We start from the raw sequence: 24208 nt of genomic DNA on the forward strand, positions 1-24208 counted from the left end.
CACATTTGGACAGTTTTCTAATAGATACTTCTCATAACCTGTGTGGGACCCAAGGCCTACTTATAAATAAAAAGTTAGAAAAGCAAAAAAAAAAAAAATGAAATACTTTTGATCAACCACATAAGAAATATGTAATACCTTTAGTCCCATGCGTTTTAAATCTTGAAGAGCCAGAGGTGGGAAGTAGCCAAGCCAATGTTCAGCCTCTGAAAATTTTATTATTTCTTCATCAGAGAGGCCTAAAGATTTCATGATGCTCCACTGGTATTTTGAAGAGCCAGCCTTAGCAGCAGCTTTACTCTTTAAACAACAGGGGGAAATTTATATACCTCATAGTTAAGTGCAATATTTTCATTATGTGCATTAAAAAGATCATTTAAGTTACAGGAGGACAGAAAAGTTCATTTAATATTTCACATTAGATGAGAATTCCTACAAATTTACTGTTGTATTGCAAGATGTAAATAATCTTCTAAAAGAACCATAAATTATTTATACTGCAAATCAAAGCTGGTTACCAGTAGCTTTATGAATAATTTCAAAAGCTCCCTGCAAGCAAGCAGCTCAGGCTTTTATCACTGGGAAGGGAGGAAGGAAGAGTGAATGATGTAGAATTGGATGGCAGGAATAGAGAAAAGGAGAGAAAGAAGAAGATACAGAAAAAACAAAATGGTAAGTGGTGGTATGCCCAGTTAGTTACAGCCCTTGAATATAAAGGAAGGAGGGAAAACTACTATAGCCTTGCTTTTGAATACCTTTTTGCCTTTAGCTTTATCTTTAATGACCACTTCTTGCTTTGACTCCTCTTCCTCCTCCTCCTCTTCTTCATCTGGAAATTCTGGTGGACAACCATACAGCTCCATTTCTCGTTTCAGCTTATCAGCACATGCCTAAGTGAAAATGCACTAGAGATCTATAAACTGTTAGGACACATGCATCTAAGATCTGGATGGGTAACACATACATTTATATATTCTTATTTGGTTGGTCACAAAATCAGCTAGGTGTTTCGACTGGTTACTATTATTTCTACAACTAGCTCTTCTATGGCAACAGCTAAAATTGACAATGCTGTACATCTTTTACTCTGGTCCACGCAAAGGATGATTGATTAGTTCTCTGACCTGGCAAATTCTTTAAAATGTTATGCATTACTTTTACAAAGAGAGTAAATGGATGCTTCCACTCCATCTGTGCAAACAGAAAAGCTGTTTTGAAAAATCAAGTGGATTCTTCTGTGGGAAAAGCAGATAGTTTCTTTAATCCTATCTTTTTTCTTGGCCTGTAACTCCGGCAACTTTCTGGAAGCTTGTTCATTGCTACCCATGTTTTACCAACAGTTTTTATAACAGAGAAGCCTTTCAAAAGCAAAATTCAATCTTAGAAACAGGTTGTTCCCATAGTTGCACTGACTGTACTAAATCCACTGAATATACTTAAAAGTACCAATAAAAGAGAACTGTGAACTGTGGAGTTCTTGATGCTCTCTGAACTTGGATTTTTCATTACCTAACTACGTAACATCATCATTGCCACCCCACTCCCTTCTAAAACAGATGACATTACTTAGTTGGGTAATAAAATGTCTGCAAAAAAACGTACAAGCTCAGAGAGCACCAAGGACTCCACACTTGTGTAATTTGAATCCGGGCTGGTCATTTTAAGCATATAACTTTTAATACCAAAGAAAGCAAATTTTACCATAGATGTGAGCAACTTGAAGATCGGCCACATGATCAAGGATTATTAGGATCTTAAAAAACTTTAGATTTAATCCTAAAAAGGGTATGGCAGTTTCGACTATAGGTGTGTGATCCTGGAAACTGAAGTGACTGTTTTAACAAATCTTAGCTCCATAACACCTTTTGTGAATTGAATCTAATGTATTACAATGCCCCAGAATCACCTGTATCCTAAGATGGGCAATTCTAGTATATTAAACAAATGTGTACATGACATACCTGCTACATTTAAGTAAAATAGATTAAAAATAATGTATTTCTTTTGATTCAGAAACGGAATACATTTTTGTCCATACAATAAAGTGATTTTACCTTAATGGGCATGCCAGTACAATGAAGTCCAAAAGGAAATAAGCATTTCTTTCCTTTCAGTTTCTGGTATCCAACTGCAAACTATAAGACACATGAAAACAAGACCAAGCATTAATGTCTGAGAATAGGAAAAAGAGGGGAGGATAAAACACAAATAGTTAAACTAGAAATTATTTATTAAAATGCCTCAGCAATTTTTTTCCCTTAGGGAAAATTCAAGCAAGATACAGAATTTGAAAGAAAGAAAGAAAGCCATTTATTTCAATGTCTTTTAAAGATAGAAATTAGAAGCAGTTGAAATCCCATGGCTATTTATGGTACAACAGCCAAATCAACATAATTTTTACTGCATTCAATGGGACAGTTTTAGGCAAACCTATGTGTGATTCTAAGATTATAATTTCTGTTCTCCTCAGAGGTTGTAGGCATGGATAATACATACTTAAAGTCAGTACGAAAGTTATTGTTAGGGTTGTAGTACTATTAAAGTAGTATTTATTAATATAACAAAGATAATATTACATATAATAAATGCTTTGGCAATATGAAATTCCATGGTCAATGAGCTGAAGAGTTTGGGAACCCCTGCTCTAAATGAAAACTTTCTGAATTAAAACAAAGAGAATAAGATCTATTATTTCAAGACCATTTAGTTATTTTTATATGTCTGAATTTTTCTTTTAACCTATTTCTCTTTGAAGTTTTTTTACCTGTGATGAGCCACTCAGAGCCACTCCTGACTGCACAAATAAATAAATATTAAATGTGTCATTAGAAAAACAGCAGGTTTTATAAATTTCTATTTTCTATTTCTATTTTCTTTGGAAGGGCTTCACAAAAGCACTAATAAAAATTCTTACCTCACATTTCGATAAAGAAAATGTGTGTCCTAGGTGAAGCCGGCCATTCATGTATGGATAAGGAAAAGTAGCAAAATATTTCCCATTGCTGAATGAAGATTTAAAACATAATTTTAAAAAAATCAATTAATTTTCAGAAATTCAGCTTAAACACAGCTAAGGTTATGGTCCTATAAATATTTCATGACTTGTCACTGCAATATAATATACAATATAATATTCAATAACAGGAACTTTGAGTGCCACATTTGAAACAAATGAAGTGACCTTGTATAAAAATTAAAACGTTATAAAAATATTAATTGAATGATACCCAATTAAAAAAAACTTTCGCTACTAAACCTGGGTTTTAACTGATTAAGTTTGTATATCATTAAATACAGTGGAAGATATTCCATAGTGTCTGAACAACAAATTCACACAATAGAATATTTCCTTGCTCATAATTACACATACCTCTGAAAAGCCTCACAAAAAGTTAGGAGAGATTGCTGAGAATTTTGGTCTGAATGAAGGAGAAATAACTGAAAAAGAAAATTCTGCATAAGGAACCTAAGTTTCTCAATTCAAACACAAACCTCCATAATAACAGAGAATTCCAATCATGTATGTATACACACATGCACACACACACAGAAATAGAATTAGAATTCTATCATTGTTGAGTTGCCTCAGCTAAGTTTGTATGTATGTATGTATGTGTGTGTGTGTGTATGTATGTATGTATGTATGTATGTATGTATGTATGTAGTGTCAGCTGGCAGTCCAGGTTCAAGACCCAAACATGGGGTGAATTCCCGTTATTTGCCCCAGCTCCTGCTAACCTAGCAGTTCAAAAACTTGCAAATAAGAGTAGATAAATAGGTACCACTTCAGTGGGAAGGTAACAGCATTACACCTCAGCATATAGTCATGCTGGCCACAGAAGCATCCTCCAGCAACTGTGGCTCCCTTGTCTAAGAAACAGAGATGAGCACTGCTCTCTATAGTCAGACATAACTGGACTTTACCTTTACTATATATGTATGTGTGTGTGTAAAGGTATTTGTATACATACATACATACATACATACATACATACATATATATATGTTTATGTAAGTTTTCACGGGTATATATGTGTGTACAGTTAATATCTCGGGTTTCTTCCCGTGTAATTGTAAACATATCCTTAAAAGGGTAGTAACGACGTTTCGACGAAATCGCATTCGTCATCTTCTGGATGAAGTTCTCGGTTTGGTGCTTATGGGCAAACTGTGTGATCGTAACTGATGTTTTTCTATGAAAAGAGGCAAAGGTGTATTCTAATTGGTCAACAGTGTTGTTGTATTCTGATTGGTTGATGACGTAGCTGTATTTTGATTGGGTGGAAGCGCTGTTGCTTGGTTGTGGGTTAATGGATAAGTTATGCTGGAAATGGTGGCAACACAGGCATTATGATGAATCTTTGATCTATGGTTTATATTTTGTGTTAAGATTTGTCTGTCTATGAGAGCAGGTTTCCAAATAGTAGGCAGACGGGAAGTGTCATCACGTTTATTCATACAATATGGTCTTTTCTCTATTTCAATGGCCTCTCTAATTATTCTGCCATTGAGATGTTCTATTTTTGCCACTGTTTTTGTGTTATTAAAATTAATATTATGTCCTGTGGCATTTATGTGTTGTACTAATGATGATGTGTGTTCTTTCTTTTGTACTGAATTTTTATGTTCCTCGGTGCGCACACTCATTCTTCTGTTGGTCTGTCCAATATATGTTGAGGGGCAGGAAGCACACGGGATTTCGTATATGCCTTGATCTTCTAATTCTATTTTGTCTTTAGGGTTTCTCAGAATAGACGATATCTTTCTATCTGTGCAAAATATGGTTTTGATGTTGTGTCTATGTAGTATTTTGCTAATTTTATCCATTGTTCCTTTTATATAGGGCAAGATGGCTTTCCCATTGTTTTGTTCCTCTTGTTGATTTCTCTTCTGTCTGGGTGTTACATGCTGGATCATACTGATGATTTTATTTCTACAGAACCCATTTGATGTCAGTATGTTAGTTAATGTATATAATTCTGTTTGTAAATGTGCTTCATCAGCCAGACGTTTAGAGAACTTCAGCCAGATGACGACGAATGTGATTTCGTCGAAACGTCGCTATTACCCTTTTAAGGATATGTTTACAATTACACGGGAAGAAACCCGAGATATTAACTGTACACACACACACATATATATATATACACACACATACATATACATATACATACATGTATGTATGTATGTACTGTTTGTATGTATGTATGTATCCTACAACTCTCCAAATTTGAGACACATATAGTTGCATGCAAAAGGAACTTCATTCTGCTAGAAGAACATCCTGATCAGATATAAATTCCTTTTTCCCCTCATTCATTTTTGCTACAACCAAATAGAAACAAACTAATAATTAAATGGTACCCACAAGCAAATTATAAAACTATGTAGCAGAATGTCATGCTTAATTTTAATTTTCACTCAGAATTTCTCAATCCAAGTCCTTTTAAATGCACTCAGCTAGATGGCAGCACTTACCTAGCCTTGTTCAACTGGACTGAAAATTACTAGAAATCCCAGAACAGTAGGTCAAACCAGAAATTAATTGAGGAGGCGGCAGTAGCAAACCACTTCCATACCATTATCAAGAAAACTACATGGATATGGCCATGTTGTCAGCTACATTTGGACCTGATTCACAAGAAGTCTCTTAGGTGTCACTGCTTTTAACTTTTTATAGGCAGCATAATGAAAACAAAGATTAAGATAATTATATCCTCTGTCCTAATATACACTTGTGTATGTGTATTTCTGATTCAGCTATTCAGAATAAAAATCTACAGATGTGTATCTCTGTTGATTTACCAACCTTACTACCGTTCTAGCAAGTTGTTATGCATTTGTCACCTATTTCTTTAAATTCTTCTTCTTAAAGAAAAGAGGCCAGGAATAATAAATCAAGTTGGAAATTTCAGAAATGTAGATGCACATTTGAAACCTGTACGCCAGAATATCAATTCTTAGTACAAGTAATCCTCAACTTACGACCACAATTGTGCCCAAAATTTCTATTCCTAAGCGAGACAGTTAAGTGAGTTTTGACCCATTTTATGATTTTTCTTGCTATAGTTGTTAAATGAATCTGTAAATGTAAATTAGTAACAGGGTTATAAAGTGAATCTGGCTTGCCCATTGACTTTACTTGTCAGAAAGTCACAAAAAGTGATCACATGATCCTAGGACATGTAAGTATGATCTAATTTCCAGGCATCCAAATTTTGATGACTTAACCATGGGGACACTGTGATGATAGTAAGTGTGAACAATGGTTATAAATCACTTTTTTCAGTGCTGTTGGAACCTCAGACAGTCACTAAACGAATGATTCTAATTTCACGACTACCTTTTCAGGTATTTCAGTTTTTATTAAGCAAAATGACCAAAATTAGCCAACTCTGAATTTGATGTTTCCAATTATACACATATTTTAGTTGTATGTGGAATGTTATTTTCAGATTTCCTAGCTCCTAATCTGGTCCTACATTTCACATGGACTTCAGCTCTCTGAAGGAACACTTTTAAGGAAAGTGTTATATTGCATTCACTCTTTTGGCAGGAAAACCTCTATAGTAGTTCCCATATTGTATCTGGAAAACATCTTATTAGAGACAGATTCTGTGTGACTCATTATACTATACATAAGCTTGCTACTACTAAAAAAATTAAAATGTTGTTTAATACTAATTTTCTATTATTAAATTAAAGCTAATACATAACTAATATTTTTTTAAAAAAACCAATTAGATTTAAAATTTACACACTCAAATATTGAAATTCTCAGTCACATGTGAAATTCTCACCTTTTGTGACTTGCCGCATCTTCTGCATTAACTTCAAATGCTCTTTCATTGTGCCATTTCTGTTGGATTTCCTCTTCTATTTTTTTCAAGAAGTCGACTTTAGCTGTCCCTTTCCGTTCCTTAAAAGATCAAATAATCCCTAATTAGTGTGATTATCTTAAATAATATAATTTATGTTAGTATAAATAGTATAATGTTGTACCATTATTGTGCCAAAACTTTGAATTTTCACACAAACATCATTTCCTGAATATTAACTCTACAATATTATCCAGATATTATCTCTTATAAAAATTTCAAAAATATTATGAACTTACAAATATTATCAATAAAATAAAATTACTGCCCTCCTTTTCATTTGAGTTTAGATAGTCCTTATTTTCTTAAGAAATTTAATCCTGCAAAAGATCAAGTTGTGCCAGTTCAGTAATTCATTTTAGTTCTTGTCGCATTTTAAAAATAATCTACTATATATTAGTTGGGGATTTATTCCTTCATATTGATTGGATAATGAAAGTCCCAATTATCTAAAGAAGTGAAAATATGAAAATTGATCATATTTTCACATTTATTCAATTGTAAGTTGTGCTATTATTTTTCTATTTGGCAGACGTTTGATAGCATTTACAGTGTTAAAGAGTATGCAGTTAGCCCTCACTTACCAATCACAATTGGAAATGGCTTGTTAAGCGATAAGACATAATAATGTCTTGTTAAGACATAAAAGTTAAACAGCATGTGACAATTATGATGTCAGTTATGACATCAGTTCCTGCTGCAGTCATTAAGTGAATCACCCAAGATCATTAAACACAATGCCATATAACTGTGACTTGGGACTTCCTGCCAGCTTTCCCATTGACATTGACTCTGCTTGTTGGAAATTAGCTGTGAAGGTTGCAAAGGTGATCAAATGACAGCAGGATGCTTCAAATGTCATAAATGTGCACTAGTTTCCAAGCACCCAAATTGTAATCACATGACTGCAGGGATGCTGTAATGGCCACAACATTGAGGACCAACTGTAAGGGTTTTTTTAACACCATTGTAACTTTTAATGGTTGCTGTATGATGGCTCACTAAAGACAATTTGTATTAGCCTAAAAGGAAAGTCTTTTTAAACATGGAAATTGTGTTTCACAATTTGAGACAAATTGCTTGATTTTATTTGATACCCTGTTCCCTTCTGTATGACAATTGGAGATGTGCAACCATCGTTAGTAAATATAAATAATAGCCTGGGATATTATGCAAGCTGAATATGAATCTGGCAGTTGTTCTTAATTATTGAAGCAGAAAAGCCCAAGTTCCACTTGTCATATTGCTATGTACTGAACCAAAAGGCAAAGTAAAAAAAGTATTATGTTACAATCAGCATATCAGTTGGAAATTTACATGACAACTCCAATGACACCTAAAATGCACTGTGAACTTATCAAATCATATTTACTTCTCCCTTTTGGTTAAACAGCAGCTTACAGTCAAAGCAAAACAGCTAACCAACCCACGTAGCAGGCAAACAAAATGAACTCAAGCAAGAGCAAAAACAATCAAATCAGGTATCTCAAAAACTATTATTTTCATTAATCAGACAATCACACTTAGGATAAAGCGATCAATGTCTCACTCTGAAATATGGGTGAAATTTACTATAATACTTTTATTATATATAAAACCAACACATCTTACTAGTTTGTACTAACAGCAGCATAATCCATACTCTTAAGAGTCACCAGAATTTTTATTTTTGAAAACAGAAATCTAATATCTGTAACAGTTTCACAAAAAGACAGATGTCAAAAAAATTGAACTCTTGTCCTCACTTTGACTGTACCATTGCAAATTGGGCAAGGTTTCCTAGAGACTTGTGCAAAAGACCTTTCTTTTGTTAAAGTTTGCACATGAGATACTAACCAGAAAGTCATCCAGTTAATCCAAATAAACCCAAGCAAAATAATAACAGGGCAAACAGGAAATATTTGAAACGAGACTTCCATGTATTCTTTTATCCTTGTTTTCAAGCCTCCAGCACAGGATAATCTAGACGTCATAAAGGCATTCAGTCAATTCCCTTAATCCCCCGTCAGCATGTTCGCTGAGGAATATGGGAACTGAAATACAAGGGAGGGAACGAGAACGCTTCATTAGGTCAACCTTCCCCAACCAGATGTCTTGCAAAGATTGCGGGGATTTCGGGCAATTCTCAGGAAGAACCATTTTATGCTACCCGTTGTAAATATCCCTGCAATTTTGCTTATTTAGTATTAGGTTATAAACCACGTGGAATTTAACCCGGAATATTCTAACCAGTCCCTTTCTAAGTGAAGGGTATATCTCGATAAATGACAGCATAACAAGGAAGGGGGGGCGGCCCATTCGCCCCTTTTTTGCTTTTTCCGTTGACAGATCATCCTCCGATCCATACTCCTGGCCCAATTGCTAGCTAGCCCCCTAAAATCAATCCAGGCAAACGCCGTCACCCGATATTCACCGTCATCGCTCCTCGAGAGTCTGAAAGACTTCCACCTGCAGTTAACACCCCCAGCTCCACGCCGCCGGTTCTCCCACAATGCATTTAAAATAAAGATGGATCCGGTTCCTTCGCGAAGACTTTTGGGATGTTGAGTTTGCGCAGAGCTAACACAGTGCACAGTACCCGCCAGCTGAACTACAATTCGCTACAAGCCAAGCGTTACTTTACAAGAGCTTGTCGCGTGGGATTTTTCTTTTTTTCACAAACCGCGAGGTCTTGGAATTGAATACGTTTCCCATAATGCATCGAGAGGATGAAACTTATCGATGCTGACCAATAGGAGTATCCAAATCTTAAGTTTCAGTCTCTTGATATTGTGTTTATTGTATATTTGATGTCATAAGCGAAGCGGGAGGAATAGAGGTGAAATAACTTGTATAACTTTTCAGAAGCTGTTGCAAAATGGCAAATGTAATCAGTGTTGATTCTGTTTGCATTCTTGTTTTTAAATACTTTTCTTCCTACTGAAAAAAAAAAAAAGCCTTCCAGCCGTAAAGTAAATATAATTATAATTTGGATATTCACGTTGGTTGGATTATATGAGCACTATCATTTAGGACTTGATTCTAAAATGCATGCTAAAGGAATGCATTTTGCAGGAGCAAAAACAAGTTGCATGCACTGTAGTCCTATGTGAGGCTCACTGACAAAACTATCCTATATTTGTTTCTGAAAGTTTGCTAAGTATGCAAGAGTTGTGATATATCCAAGAAGCTTTTCGGTGCCACTTGATGTTCAATTTGATATCATCATATTGCAATGTTTCTCAAAGTGAAAAAGCATTCCAAGAGATAAAGGATTTTATTAAACCCTCTCTTGTTAAAAGTATATACAAGCTTTCAAAATTGTCTCTGAGGCACAGCATATTTTTACTAAGTAACATATCCTTGTTCATATGAAAAAAAAACATGCGGTATTGATGAGAAAAAATTAACATGAGGATAAAAATAGGTATTTCTAGAAAAATGGAGTATTATACAACATTGATGTTTCTTCACAGTTCTTTTATTTAAAATAATTTTCTTATAAACCTTGCACACACACTAAAGAAATAGAAGATGGCTTTTTGCATTTATACTTATATGCAGTTAAAAATTCAAAATTATTAGGAAATAAAGCCCACTGAAATCAGTATTACTGATTATTAATAAGCAATATTATTTTTGCTATACTATACTGCACATACATAACAATATGCACAGGGAATCAAAGCACTAACAAAATTAGACTTATCTTGTGCAGTAATAGATAGAATTTTTTATTGGCCAAGTGTGATTGGACAAGGAATTTGGTGCATATGTTCTCAGTGTACATAAAAAGAAAAGATACATTTGTCAAGAATCATGAGGTACAACACTTAATGATAGTCATAGGGTACAAATGATGCAGTAATAGCATTCAAAATATGACAGGAAGTGCCTTTTTAGTTTCTAAACCCAAACCACCTCTCATTTAGGCATTTGGGAAACTAAAATAGTTCAGATTCATTTGTCTTAGCACTGTATCAGCAAGTATCAGCACTGAAAATCCCTTCAGTGAAAAATTACTTCCAAAGATGCTTTAGGTCTGTGATAGGTCTTTTAGTTTACTGTTTACTGTAATTACATTCTTTGGCTACATTTGGCTTATTTAAACTTTTATCAATAAATATTAGGAATAGCATAAATGGGAAGGGTCAAATGTGTGTCTTTGTATACAATTTCCAGTTGCTGATGTTAATTTCATTATAGCCAAGAATTCAAAGTATTTAAGATACTGTATTTTTCTTAATTTTATTCCTAGAACACAATAAAGTAAATTGTGCTAAGAGTGACTGGCCTAATTCATTGGGTATTCATTGGGTGGCCTAATTCATTGGGTATCCATGGCTGAAAGAGGATTTAAAGTTGTTCCAAAAATTTAAACTATTATACCACTATCGCTTTTCTGTGCATGTGTAGGTAAATACTGTACATGATGAGTGTACAAATCATATATATTTTGGTAAATACATGTTTTTGGTATTTTGGTAAAATACACCTTTACTACCTGATTATTAATAGTACATGTTGTTTCTTGGGGGATTTAGACGATCTAAAATTATGGCATATCAGCTTTCATCTTAGTTTTTAACCTTATCACATGCCTGAAGTTATATCCTATGTTAGCAAGTATGAGAATTTTGGGAGGCGCGCTTGTAGCCATGTGCAATTTAATGTGGCTCTAGAGTATACACCTATACATAAAGAGAATCGTTCGCGAACTCAATACAAATTCTTCCCTAATGCGAATGTCAATCGCAATTTCACGCATTTGCTAAAAATAGAGTGAAAAAAAATTCACACCCTTGGGGAATTAACGCGACGCCGCGCACAGAACGCAGTTCATTTCCGACTCGCTCTATGCCCGATTAACGTGCGTTGTACGTAGGAATGTATTCGATAAAGGCTCGGAAACACACTTTTTACGCTGCGTGGTTTCACGTATCCCAACCACCCGCGCTTCGGCAGCAGCTCTCCTGAATTAGGAGCTCTCTTTACAAAGATTTCAACGCGTGTTGGCTCGACCTAACCTGCTGAGGCCTCCCACCGGTGTTCCCCCCCCACCTCCCTTGCTACTGTACTCCCAGCAGCTTTCGGATTGGTTCCTTCGCTCGGGGGCGCTGTCGCGCGATTGGCTGCCTTTCCTCGAGGCTCCGTCGTCCGATTGGCTCCGCTGCGAAACCGGGTGCCCGCCCCTTCTCCGATACCCAGCAGGTTACGTTGCGCCCTCTCGGTTTAGCTAGTTCCTGGTCTGACTTAGGCCCAGGCTCGGCGAAACGGGGGAGGGGCGAGAGTTAGAGTGCTGCTGCTGCTGCTGTTGCTGTTGGCGAGGGACTACTTGGCGGGAGAGGGAAGAAGGGACCGGAGTCAACGCGGGGGGAGGGAGGAGGGAGGAGGGATGTTGCCCGAAGTGTAACTGCAGCGCCGCCGCCGCCGCGACCCTCCTCGCCATGATCATAGAGAACGTGGACGCGCTCAAGTCCTGGCTGGCCAAGTTATTGGAGCCGATGTGAGTGCGGGCTGGTGCGGGAGAGGCGCCAGAGGGCGGGCGGGCGGGGTGGGGGTGGGGGTGCAGCCAGGGTGAGGGGACTTTTCGGACCTTAAGGCGGAGATTATGGGGCTTGACCTGGGGAAGAAGGGTGGGCTGGCTTGGGAAGGGGCCCGCAAGGGATGCGTGGAGCTGGGGCTAATAGAAGCCGAAGGACCCCAAGGAGGGAGCAGAGGGCGCGGGGTCCTGCCGGTGGCGTGGAGCGTCCCTCCGCCTGGATTCCGAGCAAGGCATTGTAGTAACAGCTACAGAATAAACTGGGAATCGGGAGGTTGGGAGAGAGAGAGAGAGAGAGAGACGTGAGGATGAAGGGGGCGATGAAGCGCCTGAGTTTCCACGGGGACAAAAAGCGGGGTTTTTGCTCGCCTACTTGCTTCCCAAAACGTCCCGATCGTGGTTTGAGAGTATTGAGGTGAATGAAGGTTTGACAGAGAGGGAGGCGCTGCGTGGAAGTAAAAAAAAAACAACGTTTATTTAGGGCAGTGGATCATATACTATAGCAACTGGGAGAAGAAATGAAACCATTGCCCATCCGTCGCTCTGACCCCTTCTCTAAATTTGGGTTTGAGTTGAGTACTTTGAAAAAAAAAAAAGAGGAAAAAAAACTTTTAGAAGAAAGAGCAACTGGCTAGGATAATGAAATATTATTTTTTTGACAAGTTCGATGGTAAACTGACATAATACCAAGAGGTTTTCTGAATTATTATTTTTTTATGCAAGTACCTTGTCTATAACTTTGAGAGATTCTGACCCATTTAAGCTTTGAATCCTGAAACCTTTTGTTTTACTTCATCCAACAGTTGACCAAAACGAAATTTGTACCTTATAGCAGTTATTATATCTTTCAGGACATTCATGAGAAGTTTTTGGAATACAACTTTGTATCTTCTGTTTATTATGTCAGTTGTTTTGACAGAGGGACAGCTATTTTATTGAATAGCTGTGTTATACTATAATTGCATATATATAAGTACAAATTGTTGCTTATACCACAAACCACTTAGTTTTTTCAAAATGACACTTAAAAAATTGAAGTATACATGTTACATTAAAGAGTACTATGCTGCATCACATTTAAAATGATGAGTAGAAGTTCCAGAGATACTTAAATTATCTCAATTCCTAATTTTTTGTAATTATTAACTTTTCCCTTTGGCCTTGAATACTTAACTATGTTATCCCAAACTTTACAGCCTATTTTAAGTAGTTCTGATGTCTCGTGAATTAAGTTCTTAAACTGGAATGCTGATTTGGTTTCCTAAGATAAAAATAAAATAAGGTAGAATAACATTGAATTATTCTGTTGCATAAGCAGTTGGCATTTCTAACTAACCTGTGGAGTCTCCGTTTGAATTTTTATACCCTATAAAACCGTAGGATTATGAATGTGTCCAAATTTCTAAGCAATTTGAAAGGCTATTTTAGTGTTCATAATTTAGTATTGTTTTTTACAGCTGAATGCAAAAGTTTGGATACCCATTTTTACATTTCAATGAATCCTTAAGTGAAGAGAATGCAACCTGCATATGGTTAACAGTTAAGCATAGCACCTTGCTGTAAATCTCAGGGCATGTTTGCTATTTGTAAGCAGTTTTTATGGATAAAAAAAATATGTGGAAAGTAGAAAAGTCTAGACACACTTTTAGTCAATATTTTGTAATATTTATTTCAGCAGAAATATCAACTTCCAAATAAATATTTCCTCTGACCACCCAGTTTTTCTGTTGCTGCTTTTGGACTTTTTTCCCTGACTATTCATTGCAGAGATCTTCTAGGTTAGAAATCCTTGGGACTGTTAGCATGAATGGCATGCTGCAGCTTTTTCTCCACAGGTTTTTGGTAATTTTCAACTCTGGGAACTTTACAGACTGTTTCAAATCCTTTATTTTTCTCTCTGTAAGAGCTTCATAATTGATTTGGAAGTATCTTTCAGATTGTTGTCCTGTTGAACTATCCAACTTCTTTTCAGCTTCATTTTCTTCACTGGCTGTGGGACATTAGCATGAAGATCAAGACAAATCTTTGCCAAAATTGCCTGGAACTGGACATATCTACAAAACACAATTCACAGATTGCTGCAAACTACCTGCTGAAAGTTTAACTAACACTGGAGAAGTTGTCCACAGTACAACATTCATTATACAAGAATGTACTGCAAGGGATAGTTACCAAATAGAAACTTTTTCTCCAACCTCATCACAAAAGTCATCATCTAAGGTACGCAAAAAAAAAAAAAAAAAAAAAAAAAAAAACCTTGAACCAAGTAAAACATTTTGGAACAAAGGGGTTTGGACTGATGAAATAAAAATTAACAACTTGGTCACAACCTTATACACAACATACATTTGGAGAAAAAGAGTAAAGCATTTGAAGAAAAGAATACCTTAGCTGCCATTGACACAAGATGGCTCTATTATGTTTTGGGATTATGTGGCAGTCAGTGACAAAGAAAATACTTATACAAGTAAAAGGAGGAATGAATTCAACTTAATATCAAAATATCATAGAAGCTGATGTCCCACAGTCAGTGAAGAAATTGAAGCCAAAACAGGGGTTGGCTATTTCAACAAGACAATGATTTGGAACATACAAAAATAATGCTCTAGAATAGCCTGAATAATTCACAGACTTAAATATTAAAATCTGGGGAGATCTCAAACATGCAAGAAACCCTAAGTATATTGCCTATAAGAGTTCAATAGAGAAGAGTTGGTGAAAAAATATTTAAAAGCAATAATAGAGTCTTAGTTGAGTATAAGAAATATTTGGAAGTTGCTATTTCTGTCAAAGGAAGTATTTACAGAATACTAAATAAAAGGGTGTTCAAACTTCTCATCTATCATATATATTTTCTACTTAGGAATTCATTGAAAGATGCACTTCAGTTAAAATTGCCTAAAAATGTGTGTTCAATTGTGCACTTAATATACATTACCAAGCATCTGAAGTCTGTCCTATTTTTTATTATTCAACAATAAACATCTAGATGAAGATTTTCACACTCAGATTTATGGATCAATTGATTTTATTTGCTTAGTTGTCACTACAAAAGTTTCTTCTTTAACGTTTAATCTTGTAGTAAATTAAATAAATCCCAGTTGGTTGAGTTCATGTAACATATCCAAAGAATTATAGAGCCATAACAACATATAGCAAGGGGAAAATATCTACCAAGAGATATACATCATGAAAAATCTTGGCAAGCCATAGTGGTTCTTCACTGTCTTGCTTCATTCCCTCATGCAATAAACAAACATAGTTTATGATCCACAATATCTGAGTTCATATGTGAACCATAAACTAACCATATCACAGTTTAGTACAGTGTGTAAATATGGCCAATATATAATGCAATATGTGCATTACTTTCAAGACAAGGTATTTTTGATAATCAACTTGATGTACTATTAAGTTAATGTTGAGAAGAATTGAGTTTACATTATTTCATTCATTAGTTTCAGCAGCACTAAAAGCATAAACAAAACACTGATCATTGTGTATGTAAACAAGGATCTAGCAACACACAACGTACATATTTTAAATCTTCATTTCAAAACTAGCATACATGAATATACCAACAATCTTTGTATAAAAGATGTGTGTATTTCTTATCTTGTAAATTTACATTGTAAATTGTTTTAAGCCAAAATATTACTGTACTTAGGGATTTTCAAGTCTGCAATGAATCTTACTTCCAGAAAACTTGCAGATACCTAGAGCTGACCCTAAGATCTTTTGCATGCAACTTATAGACTACATTTGCTTCTGATACTTTGCTTATGACTAAACTTGCTTCTTACATGCCATTGAAGTGGTATTCAGCATTCTTTTGCAGCCAAATATGCAAAATAGAGCTTTTATGTCAAATATTTTATTCTAAGTGTATTTGTCTGCAAAAGATCTTGTCTTTTTCTCCTTATCACTTTCTTTAGTTTTTCCCACTATAATTTATAACACTGTTGTAACTAATATATGATTAACACTTTCAATGTCAATTATAACTTACATGTTAGTATTTTAAAAATCAGCTCACTTAACTTAAACATCACTGGATTGTTGGATATACTCCCAACCTATATTTGGGTTATAATAAAAATATATTCCCAAAATAGATTGTTCTTGGGAGCATATTTTTATTATAACCTAAAGATTTCTATATTAATAAAGTTGTGCTTATGGTTTACTTTAAAAGAATTTCAGGACATGAAATACTTTCAATTGCCTGATGGAAACTAAGAGAAATATTAAATCTGGGCAAATGATTCAGGTCATTTTACTGTTTATAGGCAGTTTATATCTGTTTCCTCCTGAGTCCTGGATATAATATCTATAATAATATTGAAAGTTAATGGTGGTGCATGGCTTCAACACCATAATAGTTCAGTTAATGCCCAATTACTCTTGAAACCAACTTGTACTGCACTCGGGAAGGAAAGCTATTAGTTTGGATGGGATGACAACTTTGCACAGAACAATCTGACATGACAAGCAGAAAAACTATGTAAGGGAGAGGAAAGAAAATGACAGGAAGTCGCCAGATGACTGACTAAAGTGGGGAGGAGCAGAAACAGGAAAAGAAACTGAACAAAAACTTGAGGAAAGAAGAAAATGCACCTCTGAAAAAAAGATAGAGAGTATCTGAGAGAAAACTAATGAGGCTAACCAAGGATCAGGCAGGCAAAAAAGTAAAAGCATTTTTCCCCAGCAAAATAGTGTCTTCTAAAACAGGAACCATGAGGAAATAACAGTAAAATAATATGCATGAAAATACTAAGGCTGTAGAATAGAGGAAACTTCGTATGGAGCCTATAATATGGAAAAAGTACAGACTTGTTCATTTAACATTTTTAAAGGCGTTTTTATGGACATAAACATTCAGTCATCATGTTGTGGCTTTTGCTGTGATCTGGTAACACTACAGAATTCTATAGTGTGAAGAAGTATGGTAAATAAGCTGAATCTTACATTCTAGTCTGAATTAAATGCTAGTTTACTTTTTATACTAATATTTTATTCTTAATCACATTGAATTTATCATTAGTACAGGGAACATTGCTTCCTATGTGAAATGTTTTGCTTAGCTCTTCTAAGTTTGTACGTTAAATTTTCTATTTGTATACCAGTCACCCATGTAGAAGTTGTATCAGACTTCTCTATATGAATAAAATACTGCATCTTCAGAGAAGTTTATTACAAATATATCTTCTTGTGTTAGACTTCTGACACTAAAAGTTATATGCTAATAAAAGTATTTTTCCTCAGATGTGATGCTGATCCATCAGCCTTGGCTAACTATGTTGTTGCACTGGTCAAAAAAGACAAGCCAGAAAAAGAACTAAAGGCTTTCTGTGCTGATCAGCTAGATGTATTTCTGCAAAAAGGTACATTTATGTATATTTATTAATAATGTATTATGAATATAAATATAAATATTGCTTATTACTACATTGTTGCTTTTCTTTTAAAAATATAATTTTAAAGCATATAATTTACTGAAAGATCTTTATTTGTTGGGCAGATTAAAACATACAAAGGGCAAATATATAAATTCCTGCCCCAGAACATCCCATCCTCATGGGAAACCTATTTACAGATTGGGAAGCTACAGACTGATTCTATGAGTGAGACAAAGCTGTATATTCTTTCCTTATTTATTCAGATAAATAATGGATATACTTAAGAGAGTAGGATTGGAAGATTACTGTGCTTTGAAATTGGAGGAAAAAACATCAGTAACCTGCACTGTGCTGATGATGCTACTCTGATATCTAAAAATGCAAAGGATCTGCAAGCTCTAGTAATAAAATTTAAGGAGTACAGTGAAAAATGGGACTAAAATTAATTATAAAGAAGACCAGATTAATGACGACAGATGCAACAACCAGCCTTAAAATTGATAGTGAAGATATCAAGGTAGTAGATACATTCTGTTTTTTAGGATCGACCATCATATGTAAAGAAGCAAATAAAGGAAAGTGTCATATTAACACTTTCAAACTTTGTTTTTGGAAAACAAACAAATGGAACATCAAACAAATTAACACAGAGTTCTCATTCAAGGCAGAAATGACCCATAACAAATTATCCTATTTAGGAATACATTAGGCAAAACATAGCTCTCTAGAGAAGTTCTAAATCTGAGAAAGATGAAAAGTACGAGGAGAAGAGGACAAGCAATAGCAAGATGGATGGATTCAGTCACAGTGCGATGGGCCTTTGGTTGGAAGACCTGAAGGACAAAATTAAAAACATCATGGAGAAAATTTGTGTGATTGCTAACAGTCAGCACCACCCAATGACAGATAATTAATATAAATGTCTGATTCACTACTAAGTGTTGGTGCTAAACATAGGGAAATTTGCCCCAGCTGAACGGTAGCACGTACTCAGGCTTTGCTTGTCTTAAAAGGCTAATCAGAGTTATTGTTACTTAGAAGGGAGACTACTGGGAACCCAGTGCTGTAGACTAGACCAAAAAAATTAAAAAATAACTCAAAAGGTGGCAATGGCAAAAACATTTAAATGTCATTTTGGCAGATTAAAACATTAAACGAAGTGCTGTAATTTCACTCGCAAAATATTGGCTATGTTCAGATGCAGCAATCCCTTTGCTTCTTATAAGAAAAGTTCCTCATCAGGCCAAGGCCTATCTTATTCCAGCATGCAGTAGGCCTAGTTGTCTAAGTTTGGAGAACCTGCCAGGACATAATATGTCAGTGTGCATCTACTTCCTATCTGCAGCTCTAACATGGATGAGCAAGGTAGAAAGAAGCAAGCCACTGCATCTCCACTTCCCAACTTTGGTCCAAACTGAAAACCTACCTTACCCATGCTATACAGGAAGGCCAGTGTGGTTGTTAAGACTTGTTATTTCCTCCAGAAAGGTAATCATCCAGCATAATTTGGGAATTTATAATGAAACTATATGATGTTACATATGCTTTTACTTAAAAGTAAAATTGGTGGCATTTGATGCAGGCAAATATTTGTCAGCATACTAAATGCCACAGCTCAAGTCAATAGGGAAAAACCCTAAAATTTCACTATGGCAGCCATGATTTTTTTTTTTTCTCAATAGGCTATAAAATTAGTACCTTGAAGAAATTATACTGGTTTTAAAACAAAATTTATACCATCGTTTTCAGCAGACAGAATGATCTCCCAGTGGATTCTTAATATAGTTTTAAGAATATGACCCTGAAATCTGAACAACAATTTTAGGCATAATCAAGGGCAGGGCAAGCATGCAGTATTTAATGTTTCAAATTCAAATGTCAGGTCTCAATCACATCACAATTTATGTTTGAAACACTGTGATACAGTAGTGATGTTTCTGTTACTGGAAAACCAAGTTTTAGGTTATTTCATTTATTGGAGTTGAATTGATCTGGAGTAAAAAAAAAGGCAACTTTAATGCAAAACTAGAAAGGTTCATTAGAAACGTGATTAATTTTCTTGTTTGTCTCCCACAGAAACATCGGGTTTTGTTGACAAATTATTTGAAAGCCTATATACTAAGGATTACCTAGTTCCTAATGAACCAGTAAAACCAGATCTGAAGACTAATCAAGGAAAAGAAGAAATCAAAGAAGAAGCAATGGTAAGTTTTTTAATATAATTTCCTTGATACATAGAGGAATCCTGTGCAAATCCATTCAGAATTAACCCCAGTAATGTTCATTGAACATACCCTAAGATGGTTGTGCATAAGCCAAAGCACATCACCGAGAAAGAAGACCTAGTGAAATGTAATGGGATTCAATCCCAGGTAAGTAAATATAACAGTATTGCCTTATTCTAGTTTTACTTGATAACCCTATTTCCCCGAAAATAAGATCTAACCAGAAAATAAGTCCTAATGCGTCTTTTGGAACAAAAATTAATATAAGACCCGGTCTTATTTTCGGGAAAACACAACATATAGTTTTCCCTTTATTTTTAAAGGAAACCTGATTTACATCAGGGGTCCCAAACCCCAGGCCACAACCCACCTTCAGGCCTTGAGCCGTTGGGAACTAGGCTATAGAAGTGGCGGGTATGGATGCATAATCCCTAGTATGCTACCATCTGCCTATGGCTTAATTGTAAGAATGTTAATTGGAAGACCTATGCTTCTATTCATACATACCAAGTTTTAAGTTATATAATTTACAATAAACAGGGATTTTGTTACTTCTAATGCTAATATTATTATTACTTATAAATATAATTCTAGGTGAATGAAACTAATATAATGCTGAAAAGAAATGCATGTGAAACAAGTTTCAGAAATTTCTGCTGGAAGCTGCCCAATTGTATTCCGCACTATATTGCCCTTTCTGATGTTAGAACATGGTTAGGTAGCCTTCTGCACAAATTATGTAAGGGAGACAGACAATAAACTTATGGAACACCAATCTGAATTGGAAAGACTTGTTGTTTTTTTATAATATGGGTTGCTAGAATTGTGATACTTATTCTATACTTAGCTAGGCATGTACTATGTTTCCTAATAGCAGTAGCACTTAGATTTACATACCACTTCGTAGGCTAAGTCAACCGGTCAGGATTGAACTCCTAAGAAAGTTTGTGGCCATGTTATTATTTTTTGCTGAACTGTTTTCTAATTCCTTTGGGGAAAAATTCAGGAAGTCTCAGTAGTAAAAGGGAATGTCCATGTTTGAGGAATTCTATAAGGAGCCACTGTGATGATGTGTTGAGGCACTTAATATCTTATTTATAACGTTTTTGTTCTCTGAAGATATTCAACCATTTGCCTTCATTTTAATTTGGCTCTTTCATAAAAGGTTTCTTGCAAGGACTATCCTATGCATGAAACAGACTGGTCCATATTGGCTGGTCCATAATGGATCAAAATGTGTGCTTTGTCTGAGCATGGATGGAGCTTAAATAAGTATGTTCCAATGTGGGGGGAAAAAAACAGTAGTACTGATGCTTCCAGCACTAGGAAAAAGGGGATAGAAAGACGGGGAATGCATTGACTAGTCAAGGAAAACCATTTGAGAGCCGCGGGTCAGTTGAATAAGAGAACAGTTATGATGAAGGAAGAAGCTACGAAAGTCAAAGAAACATTGTGACTATATAGACCAGTTAGGTATGCCATGCTTGAAGTTAAATTTGACGATAGGGAATGTAAAGCAGGCAGGCTGGCACACAGCGTAGAGAAAGAAAGTGAAACATGAGATACAACCCATCTTCTCACATCTTTAGATTTTTCTTGGATAAAACTTAGAACATGGCAATGATATGACTGAATCAAGACCCTATCTAGGACAATCTACTCAACCTCTGAGCTACTGTGTGCTTGTTTTCATGCAACAAATACAACAGATTTTGCAGTTCATGCAGTTCCTTACGTTGTCTAAAGTCAAAGATAAAATCTGGATGGTTCCATTTAAGAATTGTAGCTAAAAGATAATTAGATCTTTGGGGAAAAAACACTCATTCATAAGGACAAAAACTAATGTGATATCAAGTAGTTTTCAGTGCTGCATTAAATGTACTTTTATATTTGTATTTTTCATACAGTATTTCATATTTTATTATAGATGCTAAATACTGTGTTAAAGAAGGTTATTCCCATTTCAGAGGTTCGTATGGAATAATGCAAAAATTTATTCTTATCCTGCTTGAATTGCTTTATAGCTTGTATTTTGTTTATTTAATTACAAGGTCAGAGCTGCCATTTTAAATATTGTACTTTCATAGCACAATGGATAATTAATTTAGGAGTAAATGTAATTGGGGAAATAACATGTGTTGTGTTAAGATTAATGTTTTATTAACTCAGACTGTGTTACATTTGAAATCTCTGCTATATTTAGATAAGGTCAAGTGAGAGATGATATCTTTGTATCACATAGTCCTCCTCATATACATGCAGTGATTTTTCTGTCTCCTCCTAAATTCTGCTCTTTGCTATCAAATTATTCATCAGGACAACTTCACTTGAATTTAAGAAAAATTCTGATCTCCTGGGGATAATTTAGAAACAAATTGTCATGGAGAATATCTATGTAGTTGCTAAAAGTTGTCACCAATTTGATGGCACGTAATCAAATGTGTTGCTTTTTTCCACAAAAATACTTAGAAAATATTATACAGTAGCTAAAATCTTGTCTGCTACATGTTTTGTGCAGACCATCTCAGAAAGTGCAGTTCTATTTATGAAGATTTACACTCCAAAATCAATTTCCATTGAAAATTTGAAGCACACTATTTATGATAAAGTCATAGAAGGGACCTGATAAATAAATAAATTACCAGTAACTGTTTTCACAGTGAGTAATTGCTAATTTAAAAACTCTATTGTAGGGGTTGAAATTTTCTAAAGTTCACTACACTATGAACAGAAGCAGTGGTACAAAAGCATATGGGAATATCTTAAGGTATTTACTTACTTCACACACTTTGGCTTGTGCCAAAAACATTTGAAAGGAACACAGTAGTGAAAGACTGAATGAAATACAAGTATCTGTTAAAGTTGTCACTTTGGATATCGACATTACCTAAATGAACATGATGACAAAGTGATGAAAAGCATTTGAAAGGGTGTTTTACATAGCTCTAAGCTTGTCTTTTGGTTCAAAAATAAAGCACAAAGATGCATGCAAAAGTTTAGTCAAATGGCATGCCTTAATAAATCCCTGAATGAACCAGTCTTGATACAATGTCTACATAGTGCAAAGTTAAACATGACATTCTGCAAATTTCAGTACATACTTAATAATAACCATAACAACAGAGTTGGAAGGGACCTTGGAGGCCTTCTAGTCCAACCCCCTGCTCAGACAGGAAACCTTATTTCAGACAAATAGTTGTCCAATCTCTTCTTAAAAACTTCCAGTGTTGGAGCGCCTACAACTTCTGGAGGCAAGTTGTGCCACTGATTAATTGTTCTGTCAGGAAATTTCTACTTTCTATCTGCTTGCAAATTTTAAGGCTCAAAATAAGAAAATAATGAATGTGACAGGGTGCAAAGGTTTCAAAATCCTTTTAATCAACGTTTTGCACCAGTTCTTTTGGCAGAAATAGCAGCTTCCAAATACTTCCTTTAGCCAGCTAGACGTCCCCCCCTGTCCTCCTCCCCCCCCCCCCCCCCGGTAGTCTGGCTTCCTGCTACTCTTTACAGTTGTTATAGCTTAGAAATACTATTGGGTCTCCTAGCATGCACAGCATCTTTGAGATCTCTTCACAGATTTCACTTTTTAAAGTCTGGGCAAGACTTTCTAAAATCTTTTTTCTTTCCTGTAAGTATTTCAGACTGATTTGGAAATTTATTTCAGATCATTGTTTTTATTTAGTTTTTATAAATTTCATTATAAATTTTAATACAGAATAAAAAACTAACAAGAACTTAATTCTTAGAATAAGAAAAGAGGAAAAATGAAAGAAAAGAGCAAAAACAAAGGTGCAAGAAAATAAAGAATTGTAAAAAAATGTGCTTCCAAATTTTCTTTTAAAGCAGATGATCTCCAGCCTTTATTTCAGCTACATTTTTTCATTGACTGTGGGATATTCTGTGATACATTGATATTTGGTTGAATCTCTTCCTCCTTCCATTTGTGCAATATTTCCTATGCCACTGACTGCCGCACAAGCTGAAAGTGTAATAAATAGATCCACCACTGTGCTTAATGGTTGACAAGGTGTTTTTGTTTATTTATTCTTTTATACATTTGAATCAGTTTTGAGTATGCAGAGACAAGCCTGTGCTGGTTTTTGGCAACATTTTTCAGATATGATTTGAATCAATGGTCTTCTGCCGTTGATTGAAAAAAGTGGCTAGGTGCCTAAGGTAGACCTA

General features: G+C 35.2%; 2 protein-coding genes across 2 annotated transcripts in view; one reads left to right on the forward strand and one right to left on the reverse strand.

Annotated features, from left to right (window-relative positions):
• The window catches only part of LARS1 (leucyl-tRNA synthetase 1), a 52086-nt gene extending 42729 nt beyond the window's left edge, over nucleotides 1-9357 (reverse strand). The window contains exons 1-6 of the mRNA XM_070937344.1: nucleotides 9292-9357; nucleotides 6801-6919; nucleotides 2915-3002; nucleotides 2055-2135; nucleotides 756-890; nucleotides 139-300 (exon numbers count right to left, since the gene is read on the reverse strand). Of these exons, the coding sequence (XP_070793445.1) occupies nucleotides 139-300; nucleotides 756-890; nucleotides 2055-2135; nucleotides 2915-3002; nucleotides 6801-6919; nucleotides 9292-9297 (591 nt within the window). The 5' untranslated portion in view covers nucleotides 9298-9357. The remainder of the gene's footprint in view (nucleotides 1-138; nucleotides 301-755; nucleotides 891-2054; nucleotides 2136-2914; nucleotides 3003-6800; nucleotides 6920-9291) is intronic.
• A 2885-nt stretch (nucleotides 9358-12242) lies between these two features.
• Nucleotides 12243-24208, forward strand: part of RBM27 (RNA binding motif protein 27) — a 41616-nt gene continuing 29650 nt past the window's right edge. Inside the window, exons 1-4 of the mRNA XM_070937345.1 lie at nucleotides 12243-12363; nucleotides 17665-17783; nucleotides 19875-20002; nucleotides 21951-21992. Coding sequence (XP_070793446.1) covers nucleotides 12305-12363; nucleotides 17665-17783; nucleotides 19875-20002; nucleotides 21951-21992 — 348 coding nt within the window. The 5' untranslated portion in view covers nucleotides 12243-12304. The remainder of the gene's footprint in view (nucleotides 12364-17664; nucleotides 17784-19874; nucleotides 20003-21950; nucleotides 21993-24208) is intronic.

Source organism: Pituophis catenifer, unplaced genomic scaffold (assembly GCF_029215685.1).
Source record: "Pituophis catenifer annectens isolate HBS135680 unplaced genomic scaffold, rPitCat1.0.hap2 SCAF_2, whole genome shotgun sequence".
NCBI classification, from domain to species: Eukaryota; Metazoa; Chordata; class Lepidosauria; order Squamata; family Colubridae; genus Pituophis; species Pituophis catenifer.